This window comes from Neoarius graeffei, chromosome 5 (assembly GCF_027579695.1).
Source record: "Neoarius graeffei isolate fNeoGra1 chromosome 5, fNeoGra1.pri, whole genome shotgun sequence".
Taxonomy (NCBI): Eukaryota; Metazoa; Chordata; class Actinopteri; order Siluriformes; family Ariidae; genus Neoarius; species Neoarius graeffei.
Genome location: NC_083573.1, coordinates 47,406,385 through 47,427,982, shown reverse-complemented (window position 1 = coordinate 47,427,982; position 21,598 = coordinate 47,406,385). Strand labels below are relative to the sequence as shown.

At 43.6% G+C, this 21,598-nt stretch overlaps 1 protein-coding gene across 1 annotated transcript in view; it reads right to left on the bottom strand.

The window, feature by feature from the left end:
* The window catches only part of iqgap3 (IQ motif containing GTPase activating protein 3), a 33,311-nt gene extending 11,795 nt beyond the window's left edge, over positions 1–21,516 (bottom strand). Inside the window, exons 1-24 of the mRNA XM_060921842.1 lie at positions 21,141–21,516; positions 18,205–18,292; positions 15,799–15,955; positions 15,304–15,381; positions 15,119–15,195; positions 14,913–14,980; positions 14,038–14,151; positions 13,297–13,475; positions 13,132–13,213; positions 12,881–13,044; positions 12,672–12,759; positions 12,412–12,578; positions 10,515–10,675; positions 8,867–8,982; positions 8,602–8,765; positions 8,397–8,487; positions 8,037–8,204; positions 7,732–7,874; positions 4,602–4,772; positions 3,616–3,699; positions 3,462–3,533; positions 3,306–3,375; positions 2,900–3,108; positions 2,536–2,688 (exon numbers count right to left, since the gene is read on the bottom strand). Coding sequence (XP_060777825.1) covers positions 2,536–2,688; positions 2,900–3,108; positions 3,306–3,375; positions 3,462–3,533; positions 3,616–3,699; positions 4,602–4,772; positions 7,732–7,874; positions 8,037–8,204; positions 8,397–8,487; positions 8,602–8,765; positions 8,867–8,982; positions 10,515–10,675; positions 12,412–12,578; positions 12,672–12,759; positions 12,881–13,044; positions 13,132–13,213; positions 13,297–13,475; positions 14,038–14,151; positions 14,913–14,980; positions 15,119–15,195; positions 15,304–15,381; positions 15,799–15,955; positions 18,205–18,292; positions 21,141–21,174 — 2,898 coding nt within the window. The 5' untranslated portion in view covers positions 21,175–21,516. The remainder of the gene's footprint in view (positions 1–2,535; positions 2,689–2,899; positions 3,109–3,305; positions 3,376–3,461; positions 3,534–3,615; positions 3,700–4,601; positions 4,773–7,731; positions 7,875–8,036; positions 8,205–8,396; positions 8,488–8,601; positions 8,766–8,866; positions 8,983–10,514; positions 10,676–12,411; positions 12,579–12,671; positions 12,760–12,880; positions 13,045–13,131; positions 13,214–13,296; positions 13,476–14,037; positions 14,152–14,912; positions 14,981–15,118; positions 15,196–15,303; positions 15,382–15,798; positions 15,956–18,204; positions 18,293–21,140) is intronic.
* Positions 21,517–21,598: the final 82 nt, after the last annotated feature.

Here is a 21,598-nt window from a genome sequence, read left to right as displayed (position 1 = left end):
AGGCGGCGTCGGAAGCGGAAGCAAAAGCGAGGCTGCAGGCAGAGCCGGCCTGTTGACTAAGCTCAGAAACCAGCTACTCAAATCTCCACTGCTAAGCCTCTATCTCTCCAACGCCAGATCCATGGTAAACAAGACGGACGATTTGGAATTACAGCTGGAATTACCTTATTCTATTCTATAATCGGCTGGTCAGTGCTATACTCAATACTTAAGTGACTTACCCGTCCAATGAGGATTATTTTCTTGTTTACAAGATGCCGCGGCCGACAAATCCTGAATTTCTGTAAAGATAACTGTCCAGAGATTTATAAGCACGCAGTGCTTCACCACTGAACAGCGAGGGAAAGTTGATGAGGTAATTATACACGTCTGGGTATTCCGCTAGCAGTTCAATATCCACTGACACGGTCGTGAAAACTCCGTCCGGTAAGCCATAAGGGTCACTAATCTGTAGATCGTTTATTTTAGACATATATCTAGTTATCTCTTCATTAGAAAAATGAGCCGTGTAGGCCGTCGGTTGAACTTGATCCATTCTGTACACGAGTGCAGCAGTATTCAGCTGTGTTTTTTACCGACAAGATGGCGGCTGTGTACTTTCCGGTCACGTGACTGCAAGATCTCTATAGATAGACTTTGGGAAACTGTTATTGATGGCTCTTGGGAACTTCCTTCCGTTTTGAAAAGCACAACAAACATTAAATACATGTGCAAATGAAATGAAATTAAACCAGAGCCACTCTTTCAAAATAAATAACACATTAAATTAATACAGTATGTAAAAAAGGCACTTTCAACACAAAACATGGTATGCACAAATTTCCCATGCAATAAGTTTAGACTTTTGCATTTTTTAACATGTTGGAAGTATATTGCATTATACAGTAAAAATATTGCATTATACAGTACACTGCAGTATTTTGTAGTATGCCTTTTTCATGTGCAAACTATTGCATTTGCATTCGAAATATTGCATTTACTGCAGTAATACTGTATAAAAAAGCATTTGATACTGCAGTATCACGCAGGTTTTTTCATAAGAGGGATGACCAATTTTCGACTTCACATCATCTGCAAACATTCTAGGCTACCACTGACAGAAGTTACCAACTGCCCTTAAGATATACAACACGCTACGTTTTGTTGAGCACATCAATAAAGTGGTACTTATCATAGTGATTCAATGAGAGCGCGAGAGGAACTGTAATCAGGTTTCAGAATATGCAACCTCGAGTGACGGCTTCGAAGTTAAATAAAGAACTAGCTTGTACTGTTGGTGTTGTAAATGCACAAAATAACGGCTAGGAAGCTCGAGTACACGTGAAACACAACCGTTTCTGTTACAAATATAAAAACGTCGTCTCTAACCGACGTTTCAATCCCCGACTCGCTCTAGCCACCTGGCTGCACCGCTGCACTCAGGTCAGAGACGCGAAGGAGGAAGGGGAGGGGTGAAGAGGGCAGAGCCACACGCTCTGGAAGAGGGGCGGGGGGATTGGGCAAAGCGTTCCATTCTGGCTTTGAGTTTTCTCACAGATCAGTGGTATCAACTTCAGCGAGAACTTGACTGAAATGCGAGTTCGGACGATATGCGTACTTTTTAATGTGAAAACGTACAGTCGTACAATGAGGTAAAAATTCGTAGCGGCTACGCAAGATGCGTACAGGTTGGCAGGTATGCGGGGACAACCTCGAACTTCAATTGTCATTTGGTAAGACTCCACCCAGAGAAGGAAGTGACACGCTATGTTCATTGCTCTGTTGATAGCGGGGCTTGCTGAGCGATGAACCAGCTAGTGTTAACCCCCTCATGTTATTTGCCCTGTTGATAGTGGACAGGGCTTGCTGAGCGATGAACAAGCTTTTTATCTGTAGCCTGTTAACTAAAATGGGGCAGTGGAGCAGTAACGTTAGTCCAACACAGTAGCAAAGACGCTTTCACATAAAGGCAGCAACAGCCACTGTCCAATGGTACGATTGGAGTCATGTTCTTGGCCTCGACTCAGAATTTTCTTTAATGACTCGGACTTGAACACTGGGGACTTGAGACTGGACTCGGACTCTAGGTTTAGTGACTCGACTACAACACTGCACCTATAGGCAATTTAGAGTAGCCAGTTGACCTAATCTGCATGTCTTTGGAGTGTGGGAGGAAACCAGAGCACTTGAAGGAAACCCATGCAGGTACGGGAAGAAACATAGAAACTCCACACAGAAAGGTTCCAACCCAGAACCTTCTTGCTGTGAGGTAACAGTGCTGACCACTGCACCAGCCCAACAAATTATAGGTGATTTCAAACAGCATTTACAGGGAACACACACACAGATAAAACTACATAATCACTATAGCAAGACATTCTATTGCTTCATTCTAAGACCAATACAGTTAGAATGTAAAAGCTGTAGTTTCAAATTTGTGATATATCGTCTTAAATGTCAGTGATATACACTACAGATGGTGCATAAGCATTTGATTGAAAGACTGGAGCATTCCTTCCATATCAAGGTCTATATGCAGCTAGGAAATGGATGTACCTGCAACAGGTAGAACAGGTGCTGATAAGCCTCCAACTTCTCCCTTTTGTCTTTGCTCAGAGACTTGAGACCTTTGTGTTTGTCCAGCGCCATCATGTCAGACAGCTCTTCTTTGTTCTTCTTGGTAAGTTTCTTATGGTGTGACACCACCTCCTGCACACCAGGATCAGACCAAACAGAACAGTCACACATGGAGTGCATTTTCATGAACAGACATCCTGGCGCCCAGAATAAACAACTAACACACGTTGCCATTTGATATTTCTCTGGAAATGATTAACTAATGCAAGTCATGCGGGATGTAAAAGAACATCATGTCCACAGTCTAAGAAGGCCAAATGTCCCTTCGTGTGTGGTTTCCAACCTGGAGAGTGACACGGTTGCGGACCAGCAAACCGATCTTCAGGTCCATAAGGTCCAGGTCTGCCTCCAGTTGTCTGTTGGAGCGGATGGTACGCACCACCTCCTCCCGCAGGCGAAGCAGCTCCCCCTCCTGACGGATATCATCGTCCCCCAGTTCCAACAGGTGGGCAAACTTCCGCACCACAGACAGAGGAGGAGTACTGGAGTGCACTGTGTGCACACGGACAGAGAGATAGGCATGAAAGAAAAAAAAAAATTTTTTTAAATCTTTTGGGAAGATTCCAGCACAATTTTACAACAAGCTCACTGATCCGATGTCAAATAGCATCAAATCAAATGTCTCTTTAGAAGTTTAAGATGGGGAAAAAAATTAAAAATGAACGAGAAAAAGAAAAAAAAGATCATACCCAGCATCCTGTACTCTTCACGTGCCCTATTGGCTTTGAAGAAAGCCTGGATCTTTATAATGGCACCAACCTAGAAGACAAACTTCATACATTTATAATTTGTCCCCTCCCCCTCATACACTCAACATTAACTTGCAGCAAAGCTAAGATGCTTACATGTCTTCTGAAGTAGCGCAGACGAGCCAGATACCGCCTACGAGCTAGCCACATCTTCACCCAAGCCTGGATCTAGAATAGCACAGCCAGATGAGAAACTATATGAAAAATAGGACTTCTATATGCTTTACAAAGGTATATACTGTAAGCTTACTTTGACCACCACCCTCCAGTTCTGATAGAGGTACACCAGTCTCTTCCTATAGGCCCTCTGCTGCAGACACCGCCGCCAGTGAGACTAACAAACCAACACAAACATTAGCTATTTTGTCCAATAATGCAAAACAGGCATCATTCTCGACAACTCTCAAACATGACAGTACAATTATTTGGCCCATTTTAAAGGAACAGTCCACCATACTTCCATAATGAAATATGCTCTTATCTGAATTGAGACGAGCTGCTCCGTACCTCTCCGAGCTTTGCGTGACCTCCCAGTCAGTCAGACGCGCTGTCACTCCTGTTAGCAATGTAGCTAGGCTCAGCATGGCCAATGGTATTTTTTTGGGCTGTAGTTAGATGCGACCAAACTCTTCCGCGTTTTTCCTGTTTACATAGGTTTATATGACCAGTGATATGAAACAAGTTCAGTTACACAAATTGAAACGTAGCGATTTTCTGTGCTATGGAAAGTCCGCACTATAATGACAGGCATACTAACACCTTCTGCGCGCTTCGGCAGCGCATTGACACGGAGCTCAGATATCAATGCGCTGCCGAAGCGCGCAGAAGGTGTTAGTACGCCTGTCATTATAGTGCGGACTTTCCATAGCATAGAAAATCGCTACGTTTCAATTTGTGTAACTGAACTTGTTTCATATCACTGGTCATATAAACCTATGTAAACAGGAAAAATGCGGAAGAGTTTGGTCGCATCTAACTACAGCCCCAAAAAATACCATTGGCCATACTGAGCCTAGCTACATTGCTAACAGGAGTGACAGCGCGTCTGACTGTGTCTGACTGACTGGGAGGTCGCGCAAAGCTCGGAGAGGTATGGATCAGCTCGTCTCAATTCAGATAAGAGCATATTTCATTATGGAAGTACGGTGGACTGTTCCTTTAAAACGACGCCAAATCTCGAGCTGTCTTTGTGAGCAGCTGTCAGGAAATCAGTGGTAGCATTTGATGTTTCCCTACCTGAATGGTTATAATGGCAGGTAGCTGAGTGTTGAAGAAGTTCAGACGCTCCGAGAGTTTCTGCCGGAGAAGGAAGCCTCGTGCACAGGCCTGCAGCTGCACCACCAGCAGCTCACTGGCCTTCCATTGCACCTCCCGACTGTGGGCCACAGTTACACTGCTGCACACTGCCTGCAAAGGGATACATCAAGGTGGTTTATGGAGGTAAGAGCCGTCAGAATAAATTTTGCTGTATCAATGCTACTACAATATTCATAATACATAAATAATTTGAATATTCAAATGTAGAATTGCCAAAATATGTGATTCCTATACTTTAATTACCTTGGTTCCAGAAAATGGGTTTGAAGAAATGTCTCATCTCATTATCTCTAGCCGCTTTATCCTGTTCTACAGGGTCGCAGGCAAGCTGGAGCCTATCCCAGCTGACTACGGGCGAAAGGCGGGGTACACCCTGGACAAGTCGTCAGGTCATCACAGGGCTGACACAGACAACCATTCACACTCACATTCACACCTACGGTCAATTTAGAGTCACCAGTTAACCTAACCTGCATGTCTTTGGACTGTGGGGGAAACCGGAGCACCCGGAGGAAACCCATGCGGACACGGGGAGAACATACAAACTCCACACAGAAAGGCCCTCGCTGGCCACGGGGCTCGAACCCGGACCTTCTTGCTGTGAGGCGACAGCGCTAACCACTACACCACCGCACCACCCCTTGAAGAAATGTGTGTAATTTAATGCAAGTATTTTCATAATTATGCATCACTTTCCTAATTAAATGTAAAAATAAAGTATCTGCACAAAAAGTATTATTATTATTTTTTTTTTTAGTATTGAGTTTTCCTGTTGGCTTCTTCAAACCAGGACCTTCAGCATGCACTGGGGCGGTTTGCAGCCGAGTGTGAAGCGGCTGGGATGCGAATCAGCACCTCCAAGTCCGAGGCCATGGTTCTCGACCGGAAAAGGGTGGCTTGCCCTCTCCAGGTTGGTGGAGAAGTCCTGCCTCAAGTGGAGGAGTTTAAGTATCTCGGGATCTTGTTCACGAGTGGGGGAAGGATAGAGCGTGAGGTCGACAGGCAGATCGGTGCAGCCTCCGCAGTGATGCGGTCGCTTTACCAGTCCGTTGTGGTGAAGAAGGAGCTGATCCAAAAGGCGAAGCTCTCGATTTACCGGTCGATCTACATTCCGACTCTCACCTATGGTCATGAGCTTTGGGTAATGACCGAAAGAACAAGATTGCGGATACAAGCGGCCGAAATGAGTTTCCTTTGCAGGGTGGGTGGCTGGGCGCTCCCTTAGAGGTAGGGTGAGAAGCACAGTCACTCGGGAGGAGCTCGGAGTAGAGCCGCTGCTACTCCACATCGAGAGGAATCAGCTGAGGTGGCTCGGGCATCTCTTTCGGATGCCTCCTGGATGCCTCCCTGGGGAGGTGTTCCAGGCATGTCCCCCCGGGAGGAGGCCCCGGGGAAGACCCAGGACACGCTGGAGGGACTATGTCTCTCGGCTGGCCTGGGAACGCCTCGGTGTTCTTCCCGAGGAGCTGGCCGAGGTGTCTGGGGAAAGGGAAGTTTGGGCTTCCATGCTCAGACTGCTGCCTCCGCGACCCGGCCCCGGATAAGCGGATGAAGATGAGACGAGATTTAGTTTTCTCATTCATTATCTCTAGCTGCTTTATCCTGTTCTACAGGGTCGCAGGCAAGCTGGAGCCGATCCCAGCTGACTGCGGGCGAAAGGCGGGGTACACCCTGGACAAGTCGCCAGGTCATCACAGGGCTGACACATAGACACAGACAACCATTCACACTCACATTCACACCTACGGTCAATTTAGAGTCACCAGTTAACCTAACCTGCATGTCTTTGGACTGTGGGGGAAACCGGAGCACCTGGAGGAAACCCACGCGGACACGGGGAGAACATGCAAACTCCGCACAGAAAGGCCCTTGCTGGCCACGGGGCTCGAACCCGGACCTTCTTGCTGTGAGGCAACAGCGCTAACCACTACACCACCGTGCCGCCTATTTAGTTTTATGTAGTAGTTAAATATTTTCCAACACTCATTTTTGTTCTCACGTGTTCACGCTATACCCTGGTTGAATAACACCATGTGCAGTAAGCATATACGGGGTTAGTCAAAATTATGTTAACACTAATGGATTGTTTTTCTCCTGAATGTATAGTGTGCCGTGACCGCTGCTGGCGTAATTGGGCCCTACTTTTTTGACACCCCAACAGTGACATCAGACGTCTACTTACAGATGGTGCAGCAGTACGCCATTGATGAACTTGGTTTCTACCATTTAAGTGTTAACATGATTTTGACTAATCCTGTATAGTGAAGAAGACACCATTTGGGATGTAGCACAATTGGTTAGGAAGCTTTAAAATATTAAATCAAAAGTCAAAGTCCTTCCCGCACCATTCATGGCGCGTTTGGCGGCGTCTATCTCCATTTCATAGCCCTCGGCCTCTCTCCTAGATTACATAGCTAGGGTTACAGTGGGGGGGGGGGCTAGTCCTCTGGTGACCGTGAGAGTTTGACTCCCCACTTGAATCTGTATTACAGCGTGCCTTGCCAGATGGCAGTAGACACCATTTTTATGATGGTCTTTGCTATGACCCAACCGTGAGTAGAACTCGCAATCTCCCAACTGAGAGGCGAGCACGCTAACCACTAGGCCACTCGCTGGTAAATATTAAGTCACACACAAGAAAATGTTACTTTTTTAAACATTCATCCTGGGTAGCCATAGAACATAAAGAAATAGTGTGGCTAAAAAATTTAAATTTCCTTTTTTTTTTTGGGGGGGGGGGGGGGGGTGTAAGGATAACACTCCTCTTTTGCTTATCGAAAGAAAAACAAACCCTCACAGTTTCCATCCCATCTGGTTTACGCAACATAAACGGAGAGTTCAGAGTTGCTTCCAATATTTCATTTTGTGTGAGGAGTATAAATTTATAGGCTCGTTAATATTCCAACGCATTCAAATTCTAAAGTTTGCAAGTAACGATTATCCAAAAACAGCAAAGAGAACTTGACTGCCTAATGGAGCACAAGAAAGAACTGACACGTGAAGGCATCCCTTATTTGTCGCTGTAGTAACCAATAGTACGCGTGAGTACCTGGATTTCTTCACGGCTGAGGAAGATGCTATTCTGGACAAATCCATGAGGTCTCTCCCAGGTACCCTCCAGCTTTTGCAGGTGGAAGTAGTAAGAGCTGCCATCTACAGTCTTTGTCCTAATCCATGGGCTTTTGTTATCACCTGATTAGAATGAGAGACACGAGTAAAAAGGTGCAGTTACTATATACACCGATCTCTGAAGCCCGGTCAGAAACATACCAATAGTACGTGAAAAAATCAGCACAAACAGTTTGCGTCGCAGTGCAGTACAGTAATGGTCTAAGATATGACAATAAGACTGACCCTCCATGCGCTTGGCATGCAGCAAGGCTGACAGCTCAGTTTGGTACGTAGTCGCACACTCCGCCACCACACTCCTCAGAGCCACTTCTGGCAAACGCATCACTCGCAGGGTCTGAGAGGCTTTACCTTCCTTCACTGCCTGATTAACAGCAGCCAGACCCAGAGACACTGACAACATAAAGTCACACAGAAGACCTTTTGAGATACGCTCTTAAAGGCAGAAAAAGAGAAATCTGTATTCTTATAAATGGATGATCCAAGGGCATATGCACACCTGGATCAGTCCTGGGTATGCAAGCTGAGTTTAAAATGTCTTGAATGCAATGTTTCACTGTGTTTGTGTATACTGTATACACTCACTCTTCAGAACTTTCTGAGTATCCTGATTAGCCAGGCTCACTCCTTCCTGAACATCCGCCAACCACAGCTCTGCTCCAGGGTCCCGACTCATCTGCACCATGCACACAGAAAGACAAGAAATTAAAATAAAAACTAATTAGGTTAATTTAAAGGAAAAAAAGCCAATAAGCCTATGATCCTTTCTCCATATTGCTGTATATGATACCTCCGCCTTGCGCTTCTTGAGATGGGTCAGTACATCATGGTAGCGTTTGCCATTCTGTGGCACTACATCCATCAATCCACTAGAGGGCAACAGCAACGCAGCCAGAGTTTTCTGAGGGTCACTGCGACTGAGGGCCTGGTTGATCAGTCCAATAGTCAGGATCTCTGCAGTTAAAAACAAGAGGAAATATGCACAGGTTTTCTATAAGTTACAAACACAAAGAAAACGGTTAAAAAAAAAAACCCTCTCAGAGGCATGTACTTACGGTCGTGCTCCTCCTGAGCTGCCGTGTTGACGCTGTTCACTCCACTTTGCAGCTCATTCCAGGTCAGGAGCACTCTGCCAGCCTTCCTCTTCAGGTCAGAAAGCTCCTCAAAATACCTAAGCATAATATCGTACCAAACATAAACGTCTGCGGATACATACATACGCACACCTGCCTGGGAAAACCTTTCAGATGGTCAAACTTTTAATTAGAAATGTATTGAATATTTTGTCTATATAGTTCTAAAGCCATCTCCGAAAGCTTCCTGCTCCAAAAGAGGAGAAGCTCGCGCTACCCTGCATCCTATGTCACTGACTTGGACTATGCAGATGATTTAGCTGTCCTGGATAGCTCCGCGGCCGGTCTTCAAGAAACAACCGACTTGATAGTGAGCTACGGCAAGGAAGCAGGCCTACAGATTAGCGCAAAGAAAACAAAAACTATGCTTGCTGGAAAATTTCACAACCAGCATCCCTGCCCTCTCTCGGAGTCATTAGATATTGAGGTAGAAGGGAATCCTCTCGAGCAAGTAAATCACTTTCACTATCTCGGCTCAATAATTTCAAGTGATGGTACTATTGACAAGGAGATTGACATCCGGATAGGTCTTGCATCCAGTGCATTTAACTCCCTAAACAACATCTGGAGAAACAGTGGCATCTCGATCAGCACTAAGGTCAGAATATACGAGAGTGGAGTCATTACAATCCTCCTCTATGGCTGTGCTACGTGGGCACTCAAGCAACACCAACTGCGCCGCCTCGATGCTTTTCACCACAACCGTCTCCATAGAATGCTGAAGGTTCGGCTTCTCGATTTCATTCTAAACCGTGAGATCAGGGAGAGAACTGGCTGCCGTAGTATGGAAACGATCATTCGTCTTCATCGCCTTCGCTTCTTCGGTCATGTCGCAAGAATGCCGGATGACCGAATTCCAAGATGCCTGCTGGACTGGGTCCCCACCCATGGATGCAAATCTTCTGGTTGCCCGAGGCTAAACATGCATAGACTGTTAACCGACGATCTACAACATCTTCTTGGAGAAAGTTGCGGCCTGGCCGACGGAGCGAAGTGCGCTGCTGATCGAGTCGGCTGGCGCCGCCTCCTGTGGTCCGTCGTCACGCGAGATATCTGCGAGCAGGCAGATTCGCTTAGCGAATGAAGACTTGCCCAAGTACAAGTAGTACAAGTTCTAAAGCTACACGCTTTCCTGAACTGAGATCTCTTATAGCATTTTAGAATCTAGTTACCCAAAAAAACTTGAAGGAGAAATATGCATTTAAAGACTTAAACCCAACTTCACTGAAAAGACACACCACAAGCAAGCTGAGATCTTTGGGCAGACTGAATGATTACTATGTTTGTTAAACCGACTCCTTAATCAGTGTGATCTTTGCAGGCAGACACCAAGGCAAGGTCAGAAAATAACCAAAATAAAATCGTCCTTTTTTTTGGCAAAATATATTCAAGCGTCAAATTATATTCTTCACAGAAAAAGCCTATTTTGGTTAAAATCAGCTGTGACATCTGATTGGTTATATACACACATCAGTTAAACTTTGAAAGAAAGAAAAGCAGTCCAAGTTACAATGGCCATGATAAAACAATCATATGTAGTGTGTGTGAGAGTGGGGACACACACACACACCTTTGCATTAAGCTGTCATCAATATCTGCAAGGCCAGCAGTAGGGCTGACCAGAGTGGCACAGAATGCTCCCATGTCTTTGGTCTCCAGCGTCTGGTTGATCAACGCCACTGCAGACAGCATTTCTACGGCCACAAACAGCTCTTCTTGCTGCAGGTCACCCTACACAAATCACACGTGCACAAACAAAACAGGCAGAAATAAATTAACCAAATATCACTTTTCAGTGTTCGCCAAGACGCATCACATCTTAATCAAAGTGGCTTTTCATATTCTAGAACTTGGGTGGCCAACCCGCGGCTCGCGAACCGCATGCGGCTCTTACGTTCATATCGAAGTTTGTGTTTTTTTTATGTGCGTGTGCGCTTTGCTTGAGTTCAGTATGGTATTTTCGTCAAATGCATCTTCGCTTTGCTTGGGTATATTACGGTATTTTCAGGTCATGTCAAATGCGGGGGCGGCACGGTGGTGTAGTGGTTAGCGCTGTCGCCTCACAGCAAGAAGGTCCTGGGTTCGAGCCCCGTGGCCGGCGAGGGCCTTTCTGTGCGGAGTTTGCATGTTCTCCCCGTGTCCGCGTGGGTTTCCTCCGGGTGCTCCGGTTTCCCCCACAGTCCAAAGACATGCAGGTTAGGTTAACTGGTGACTCTAAATTGACCGTAGGTGTGAATGTGAATGGTTGTCTGTGTCTATGTGTCAGCCCTGTGATGACCTGGCGACTTGTCCAGGGTGTACCCCGCCTCTCGCCCGTAGTCAGCTGGGATAGGCTCCAGCTTGCCTGCGACCCTGTAGAAGGATAAAGCGGCTAGAGATAATGAGATGAGATGTCAAATGTGCATGTGCGTGAGATAATCGCTAAGATTTTGGGCAAGGTGCATCTTGTGTCAAGTGGCCTCTCAAAATGGCAATGAAAAAATGCACAGCAAAACGAAAATATGAAGACGAACATAAGACATTTTTAACAGAGTGGGAGAGTTTATACTTTTTTGTTGAACGTAATGGCAAGCCATTCTGCCTTATATGTCAGTCGTCATTAGCTCATTTCAAAGCAACATGCATAGTAAAGTGCACACAGTATTGATTGCTGTAAATGACTGGCCTGTGGTATTAGTACTGACTGAAGGAGCAAGTTTCTCTCATGTTGGCGTGTGACATTTACTATTAATCTGGCTGAGCAGAGGTGCGTGCATGAGCGTCTGTGAGGGAGGGGCGATGTTCATGTGCGGTCATGTGTATGGTGTGGCTTTTTTTTGGTAATGACCATAAGTCCCACTAAGCAGCATGCATAGTAAGTGCACACAATGTTCATTGTTAAAAATGACTGGCCTCAGCCTGTGGTCTTAGTACTGTAGGAGTAAATATGTTGGTGTGTGACATTTACTATTAACCTGGCTGAGCAGAGGTGTGTGTGTGTGTGTGTGTGTGTGTGTGTGTGTGTGTGTGTGTGAGAGAGAGAGAGAGAGAGAGAGAGAGAGGAAGGGATGGGTGATGTTCGTGTGCCCATGTGTATGATATGGCTCTTTGCGGTAACACAGTCAAAAATGTGGCTCTTGGTCTCCAACTGGTTGGCCACCCCTGCTCTAGAACGTAAAGAAAAGAAAAGCCTTGGGCAAGCTGTGTGTTAATGATTGCTTATGCATGCGCGCACACACTGCTGAATTTGGAGTTCAGGCTGCAGATTTCTTGATGTTAAATTTCATTATCGTGTTGGCCCTACCTGTGGGAGGCTGAGAACTAGATTACAGAAGTGTCTAATATGCAAAATCTTAGCTTAGCCAGTGCAAGTTTTGACAGCGATATACAAACCAAACCACTACAGTTTAGCAGGCTTTAACGACCCGAGAGCAAGGGGAAGTGTATGAATATGTAATTTGTGGTAGATGGGGTGCTGTATTAGCCACCTGAGGGCACTGCTGCTGCTGCAGAGGAGCGAGTTCTCTCTGGTAAAGCTCAGCAGCGAAAGGGTACACATCAGGGAGATGGGCATCAGGGTTCATCAGGGCACGCACCGTTTGACGTGGCTCGCCACATCGCAAAGCCTCGTTGATTTTGGATACTGCCTGCAGCACTGTACATAAACACACACACGCACAGGCGCACACGGTCAACTCTTGAATAACACTTTAATTTAATCAAGTCATAAAGCTGGCCTTGAACTGACTTGTTTGTGAGCGCTGAGCTTCCTCGTTGGCCACACTGATGCCTTCCTGCAGCTCATCTCTTTCCAGAGGGTCCACACACCCCAGATCCTAGAACGAACACACACACACACACACACACACACACACGAGTAGTGACTCGCACCTTAAGCATTGCATACAGATGTAAAGAAGTCACAATGCAAGGCTAGACGAGTTGCAAATTTCCCACCAGGGCCTTCTGTTCACGGTCTGCCGTGAGCTGTTCCAGATACCAGTCAGAATTATCTCTAAGCAGCCCTTTGAGACTGAGACTCGGGTTCTGCAGGGCTGAGAGCAGAGCCAGGGCATCGCCACAGTCTATTGCCTCATCAACACACTCTACAGCTGCACGTACTACACACACACCACAAATAGATCATATTAGACAAGTTGTGATACAACAAACATTCCCTTAGTCGCAGCGCTGGAATGGTGGCTCACCATTAACTTTTGTGATGTTGTCTTGAATCTCATTCTGTGTCAGATACTCTTCATAAATGTCCTTTTCTGTGGAGCCGTTTGCCTAAAAACATTGAATAATTTATCTTAATTGCATTCTGTTTCAGACATATATTTAATTTAGATGACAGACTTCATCTCTCTTACTTTAGCAGAAGCTTTGGCCGCTTTGTGAGCACGAGCCTGGCGCAGCATCCCCTGGTAGACGGCCATAAGCTGCTCCTGCAGGTTAGTGAGCATGGCGTTGGGATTGCGCAGTGATAGTGCAGTGTCCTCCACACAGCCCCGCTCCACTGCCTCATTAATGGCTATCACTGCTGCATGCACTGTACACATGACCAGGAAAGTGAGCAAAGATGATTTTCACATCCCCGATTTGCCTAATTTAGCTGAACTATAATGTACTGGGGAAAGATCATCGCTTATAATGAGGAATAGTGAACAGGCTGTCCTTCATACTCATCTCATCTCTAGCCGCTTTATCCTGTTCTACAGGGTCGCAGGCAAGCTGGAGCCTATCCCAGCTGACTATGGGCGAGAGGTGGGGTACACCCTGGACAAGTCGCCAGGTCGTCACAGGGCTGATACAGACAACCATGCGGACACGTGGAGAACATGCAAACTCCGCACAGAAAGGCCCTCGCCGGCCACGGGGCTCGAACCCGGACCTTCTTGCTGTGAGGCGACAGCGCTAACCACTACGCCACCGTGCCGCCCGTCCTTCATACTATGTCAATAATAAAATAATCATGCACTCATGATCGCTTTGCAGAACGGCAAAACGTTTATAAGCATCAGAGCCGACGGCAGGCTTTTCAGGACTGATTCCCTACAAACACATACCTGCACAATCACACTACAGCTAAACCTAGACGCGACTCTTCTTACCAGCAGCCTCATCCACTGACAGCTCATTAGCTAGAATTCCTCCAATCTTGCTGAAAGCAGGCATCTGAATACCATATTTATCCAGTTCCAGCTTCATGTTGTTGATCTCCTCATCTAAGCAAAGGAATGAAAAAAGTAGATCAATATTCAGATTAAAGGAAGACTGCCTTTCAATTTTAATAAAATGGATAAAATTTAATTCCATTTGAAACTTGGTCATAATGATGTATGACTATTTCTCTAATATCTCACAAAATATTAGGCAATTCCATGACTGGGAACATATCTAATTTGAGGGGATTCCATAGCAAATAACATGCATGAGCTCACCCGGTTCGTGCAGTCAAGCAAACGGAAGAAGTGCATGAGCAAGTTTACCTTTGATCATCCCACCCTCTCGGCTGATCGCAGATATTTATTAGTTTGGTCCTGCGTTTCCTTTCTTTCACAATACAGTGTCTTTTCTTCTCGCTTTCCGTTACTGTAGTTGGTCTTTCACGTTTCATTCACACACTCACATCCTCCATTTTTCTCTCCGGTTTCAAATTTCTATCCCACAATGCCTTGCACGAACGGGGAAAGCCCACCACGTGATGCATGACGTAGTATCTTGAATTGGGTCATGGTGAAGCGGGGGGTGGGAATAGCGGAGAATTTAGGGCCACATGGCCCTAAATTCATTAATTGTTCCATTTTTAAAATACTAATAAAATTGGAAGTCTGTGATTTGAATTCAGCAGCTTTCAGTCCACTAAACAAAAATAATTGGGTGTCGAGGGAAAATTATTTTTATGACCTACGCTTGAAAAATCTGAAAGGCGGTCTACCTTTAAGCAGTCAGAAAACGAACCCAAAAAGGGGGGTTATGTTTCTACCTGTGAACTTGACTTTGCCACACAGATCATGGATTTGAGGAGCCAGACCCTGGCGAAAGAGATACAGGCTACAAAACACCAAAAGTAAATGAACATTTCAGTGCAAGTATACCAGAAACCTCATTCTAAAAAACACTAGTTCTGTAAATACGTCTCCAAAAAAATCATCTCCAATTTTCAGTGTCAGTAGAGAAGCTGGTACAGACCTGAGAGCATGGATACAATAGACAGTTCGTGGCATATTCTTCTTATCATAGATATCTGTGGTCTCAGGGTAGAAAATCTGACAGGAGAGGAAATGCATGCATTACTGTAATGCTTGTGTGTGGTCATTATTTTAAATGAAAGAAGCCGAACATGAAGGGAAATAGGCAATATTTGTTTAATTTACCGTTGGCAGGCCAACCTCCACTAGTGCATTCCTCCAGTGGTTGATGTTATCGGTGTGACGGAACTGCAAACCTAAACCCTATAAAAAAAAAAAAAAAAAACGTACCGGTTTGAATGTTGTGGTTAAATGCACTCAGTGGCTCGTCGTTTATTAGACATACCTACCAGACACAGTGGATAGACAATTCCTAACATCTGTTGCTACACATTATTTATGTGGAGGATAATTGTAGCATAGCAGTGGGTAATGCTGGTACGAGTGTATCAGGGGAATTTAGGCAGCAGTTTATTTTAGCACAGTAGTGTGCATTGAGGAAGCAGCAATGCTGGTTTTTATTAGACACCTATGCTTTGTAGGAGCAGCTTATGGGTGTAAAGAGATTATAGCTCCGTTTTCATTGCCTAGTCCTTTATCAGCATTCGTGTCTGACTATACAGTACAACAACAGTGCTTGGATATTTTGGTAGCTTCTGAACTCTTCCATATTATACAGACCTTGTAACGTTCCTGGTCGAGGTCATAAATCTTCTTCAGAGGAACAATTTTTGGAGCAAAGCAATGACCAAGCTTGGCTAACAGAACACCGTTTCTCAGTGCCTCCTCCAGTTCAGTTGGAGGTGGAAGCTCATCATTCAGACATGCCTCCATCCACCTGAGAGAAAGGTTATAAAAGCACAACAATTTTATATTAAAAAAAAAAAAATTTCACAGCTTCCAACCAATTCAAGTCAGTCATTAAAGGAAAAATCCATCCTGAATGATTTGCACATAAATCTTTATAAAGCTGTACACTTGGCTTAAAAAGATCAGCTTCCAAATCTTCACCTTGCTTTAACACCGCCATCCATCAACACCACCATACACGTCATCTTGACTCACTATCTAGTCAAGCTGAATAACTGTTGTACAGCTGGACTGCATTGCGGGAATACAAGGCCAGCATTTGCTTCTTCATTACATTCTCATTAATGTGATATTAGACATCACTGGAAAGAAGTTTGTTCTTTCGTTTATGGAACTACAGTGGTGCTTGAAAGTTTGTGAACCCTTTAGAATTTTCTATATTTCTGCATAAATATGACCGAAAACATCATCAGATTTTCACACAAGTCCTAAAAGTAGATAAAGAGAACCCAGTTAAACAAATGAGACAAAAATATTATACTTGGCCATTTATTTATTTATTGAGGAAAATGATCCAATATTACATATCTGTGAGTGGCAAAAGTATGTGAACCTTTGCTTTCAGTATCTGGTGTGACCCCCTTGTGCAGCAATAAATGCAACTAAACGTTTCCGGTAACTGTTGATCAGTCCTGCACACCGGCTTGGAGGAATTTTAGCCCGTTCCTCCGTACAGAACAGCTTCAACTCTGGGATGTTGGTGGGTTTCCTCACATGAACTGCTCGCTTCAGGTCCTTCTACAACATTTCGATTGGATTAAGGTCAGGACTTTGACTTGGCCATTCCAAAACATTAACTTTATTCTTCTTTAACCATTCTTTGATAGAACGACTTGTGTACTTAGGGTCGTTGTCTTGCTGCATGACCCACTTTCTCCTGAGAATCAGTTCATGGACAGATGTCCTGACATTTTCCTTTAGAATTCACTGGTATAATTCAGAATTCATTGTTCCATCAATGATGGCAAGACGTTCTGGCCCAGATGCAGCAAAACAGGCCCAAACCATGATACTACCACCACCATGTTTCACAGATGGGATAAGGTTCTTATGCTGGAATGCAGTGTTTTCCTTTTTCCAAACATAACCCTTCTCATTTAAACCAAAAGGTTCTATTTTGGTCTCATCCATCCACAAAACATTTTTCCAATAGCCTTCTGACTTGTCCACATGATCTTTAGCAAACTGCAGACGAGCAGCAATGTTCTTTTTGGAGAGCAGTGGCTTTCTCCTTGCAACCCTGCCATGCACACCATTGTTGTTCAGTGTTCTCCTGATGGTGGACTCATGAACATTAACATTAGCCAATGTGAGAGAGGCCTTCAGTTGTTTAGAAGTTACCCTGGGGTCCTTTGTGACCTCGCCAACTATTACATGCCTTGCTCTTGGAGTGATCTTTGTTGGTCGACCACTCCTGGGGAGGGTAACAATGGTCTTGAATTTCCTCCATTTGTACACAATCTGTCTGACTGTGGATTGGTGGAGTCCAAACTCTTTAGAGATGGTTTTGTAACCTTTTCCAGCCTGATGAGCATCAACAACGCTTTTTCCGAGGTCCTCAGAAATCTCCTTTGTTCGTGCCATGATACACTTCCACAAACATGTGTTGTGAAGATCAGACTTTGATAGATCCCTGTTCTTTAAATAAAACAGGGTGCCCACTCACACCTGATTGTCATCCCATTGATTGAAAACACCTGACTCTAATTTCACCTACAAATTAACTGTTAATCCTAGAGGTTCACATACTTTTGCCACTCACAGATATGTAATATTGGATCATTTTCCTCAATAAATAAATGACCAAGTATAATATTTTTGTCTCATTTGTTTAACTGGGTTCTCTTTATCTACTTTTAGGACTTGTGTGAAAATCTGATGATGTTTTAGGTCATATTTATGCAGAAATATTGAAAATTCTAAAGGGTTCACAAACTTTCAAGCACCACTGTAACAGTGATTGAGGTTGATGCTTGAGATTTTTTCCAAAATAAATGCCACTATAAATGTGCTAGTAATACGCCGCTGTGAAACAGTGCAGCACATAATGCTAACTTGTCTCAGGAATGACAAAACTACCTCACCGACCAACACATTAGCACCAGCATCCATCATCAACACATCACAAATATTTCAATATAAACATGTGCTTCAGGGTGGAGTTTTCCGTTAAGAAGAAGCTGTAGGAATGGTGTACAGTAGAAGGAAGGGTCTTGCCTTTTTGCCTCTTCTAAGCGGCACAGGTACTGGTAGGCCACATTCTGGATGCGTTGTTCATCCATTTCTTCTGCCGTCAATCGTTCATCTTTAAAATGAGTTCCAAAAAGAAAGGTTTAAACCTGAACACACACCTGAAACAGCTTCTCAAGTACTGTATGTGACAAGCGTAAGACTGCAAGAGTGCAAGTATATTCACACTAGTAGCAGTTAATTAGCGCAGCAAGTTAATCTTAGTAGACCTGCACCAGAGCTCACTTTGTAGGTTAGGGCTCATTCATTAAGTTACAAACCCAGATAACATTTATTGCTTAAGTAGTAGCTTTTTATGGCAGGCGGTTTCTACCACTTGAAGGGGGGGGAAAATAAAAAGTCACATAGTACAGTACTGTGCAAAAGTCTTAGGCCCCCTATTTTCTTTCCATACAAACTTTGTTTTGATTTCCATTTTATGACCTCTACATTATCGAGTCAGTACAAAAACATTTTAGAGTCCAAACGTTCATTTTCCAGCACAAAATTAAATGCGACAGGAAAAAAAAAAAAAAAAGTTTGCATCTGAGCAGCATATTACATAGAGAGCATACTTTTCAGATTAAAAAAGAAAGCATAATGAAGGCTGCTGGGTTTTGGTGCAAAATGAAGAAGCGAGTGTGACAGTCAAAGTGTCCAGAAGAACTGTGGCTGGTTCTGTAAGATGCTCAGTAAAACCTACAGCTCATTTCCTTATAAAACTGCATTCTCTGTACCTGAGACTACGATTTTTTTTTTTTTTAAGCAAAGGGTCGTCTCACACCAAATATTGACTTGGTTTCATTTATTATGGCTTACTGCTGTTTATAGTTTTTTTTTTTAAATATTGAAACATTTAATTATTTAAGGCATTTTTGGTCTACAGCATTTCTTTACATGTGCCCAAGACTTTTACACAGTACTGTATATTCATCCATCCATCAAGATTAAGAGCCATATCAAAAAGCAAATGAAATTACATTACAGGCATTTAGCAGATACTCTTATCCAGAGCGACATACAACAGGACCCTGATATACCCACAGCAGTGGGCAGCCCAGGGGGCAGATGGGGGTTACATGCCTTGCTCAAGGGCACTTCAGCCATTCCTGCTGGTCCAAGGAATTGAACCAGCAACCTTTTGGTCCCAAAGCTGCTTCTCTAACCTTTAGGTCATGGCTTCCCCTTACACCACAACAGTTTCGTTTATTATGGCTTACTACTGTTTATAGTATTTTTTTTTTAACGTTGAAACAATTTTATTATTTTTAAGCCATTTTTGGTAAAGCATTTCTTTACATGTGCATAAGACATTTGCACATTACTGTGCAACTCTTTCTTTCCCACCGCCATCAGACTCCTGAACAGCTGACAGGAGTCTGTAACTATGGACTACCTCCCTGTAAACTGTCCTTGACTGTTTACATTTGTTTGCGCTTTACTGCCCCTCTTGCTGCAGTTTCCTTGACTGTTTACATCTGGTTACATTGTTTGCACATATTTTCACATTACTGCCATTTTGCTGCTGTTTCTTAACTGTTTACATCCGGTTACAATGTTTGCACATATTTGCATATTACTGCCATTCTGCTTCCTTAACTGTTTACATCTGGTTACAATGTTTGCACATAACTGCCATTTTGCTGCTGTTCCTTGACTGTTTACATCCGGTTACATTGTTTGCACATTACTGCCATTTTGCTGCTGTTCCTTATCTGGTTACAATGTTTGCACATATTTGCACATTACTGCCATTTTGCTGCTGTTCCTTATCTCATGCAATATGTGCAAACAATGTAACCAGATAAGGAACAGCAGCAAAATGGCAGTAATGTGAAAATATGTGCAAACAATGTAACCGGATGTAACCAGTCAAGGAACAGCAGCAAAATGGCAGTAATGTGCAAACAATGTAACCAGATGTAAACAGTCAAGGAACAGCAGCAAAATGGCAGTAATGTGAAAATATGTGCAAACAATGTAACCGGTTGTAACCAGTCAAGGAACAGCAGCAAAATGGCAGTAATGTGCAAACAATGTAACCAGATGTAAACAGTCAAGGAACAGCAGCAAAATGGCAGTAATATGCAATATGTGCAAACAATGTAACATTACTGCCATTTTGCTGCTGTTCCTTGACTGGTTACATCTGGTTACATTGTTTGCACATATTTTCACATTACTGCCATTTTGCTGCTGTTCCTTGACTGTTTACATCCGGTTACATTGTTTGCACATTGCTGCCATTTTGCTGCTGTTCCTTATCTGGTTACATTGTTTGCACATATTGCATATTACTGCCATTCTGCTTCCTTAACTGCTTACATCTGGTTACATTGTTTGCACATTACTGCCATTTTGCTGCTACGTCTGATTATTGCCTTATTTTTGTATTACACTACCTATTTTGCACTACATTTACCTTTATTTTGCACTATATTGCCTTTACTTTGTGTTGCTTCTTCCGCCTATTTATTTATTTGTAATTGGCATTCATGGTGGACAGCAAACGAAGAATTTCATTGTGCAAGAGGACATGTCCTTACTGTACATATGACAATAAACACTTTCAACTTGAACTACTACATGTCATGATTTGTCATATTAATGACTTACTATTTCATAATAAGAACATTTCCTCAAGATTATGACTTGCTCATTATTATGAGATAAGATCTCTTTATGAGACTGAATATAAAGTATTTTTCATAATTATGCCCTCATTAGGAGAAGTTATTATTATTATTATTATTATTAAGGCCGGAAAGGGGCTGATTAAATTTAGTGACGTAAAGTTAAGAAAACAACTGATAACTAAATAGTTATTAATAGCTGCTAATGTTTCTGTAGTTGTACAAATATCACGAGTTCATCTGATCATTTAGCTTCCACTTATAGAACAGTAACTGAAGTTGTTTACTCACATCCTGAGCGGAGATGACCACCGGATTCTCCCATTTTGTCTTTGTTTTGGATATGGATAAAGCAAGCTGGATTATTTTTGATAGTTTGCAGCTCTCTAGTTGCAGTTATCGGGTTTTTTTGCGACACTAACACCTCCTGGATATATATTTTCCTCCTTGTCTGCTAAAACACCAGCTGAAACGCTGTTAAAAACAACAACTACCACAACAAAGTGGCTCCGCTACTTCATCAGCAACAAAATAAAGCCGATTTCGCTGCAAAACTACTAGCTAAGTCCCAAATGAATATAATAATCCTCGGTCTAACGCACTTGTTTGAAAGACTAAAGTCACACCTGGCCTGTTTTTACTTTCCGGGCAGTTTGAATATCCCGCCGCAATCTCATTGGCTATCCTGACGCGCGCAATGCATGATGGTTATTGTTGTCCTCGGTTTATGTTATGTTGTGAAGGGGTTT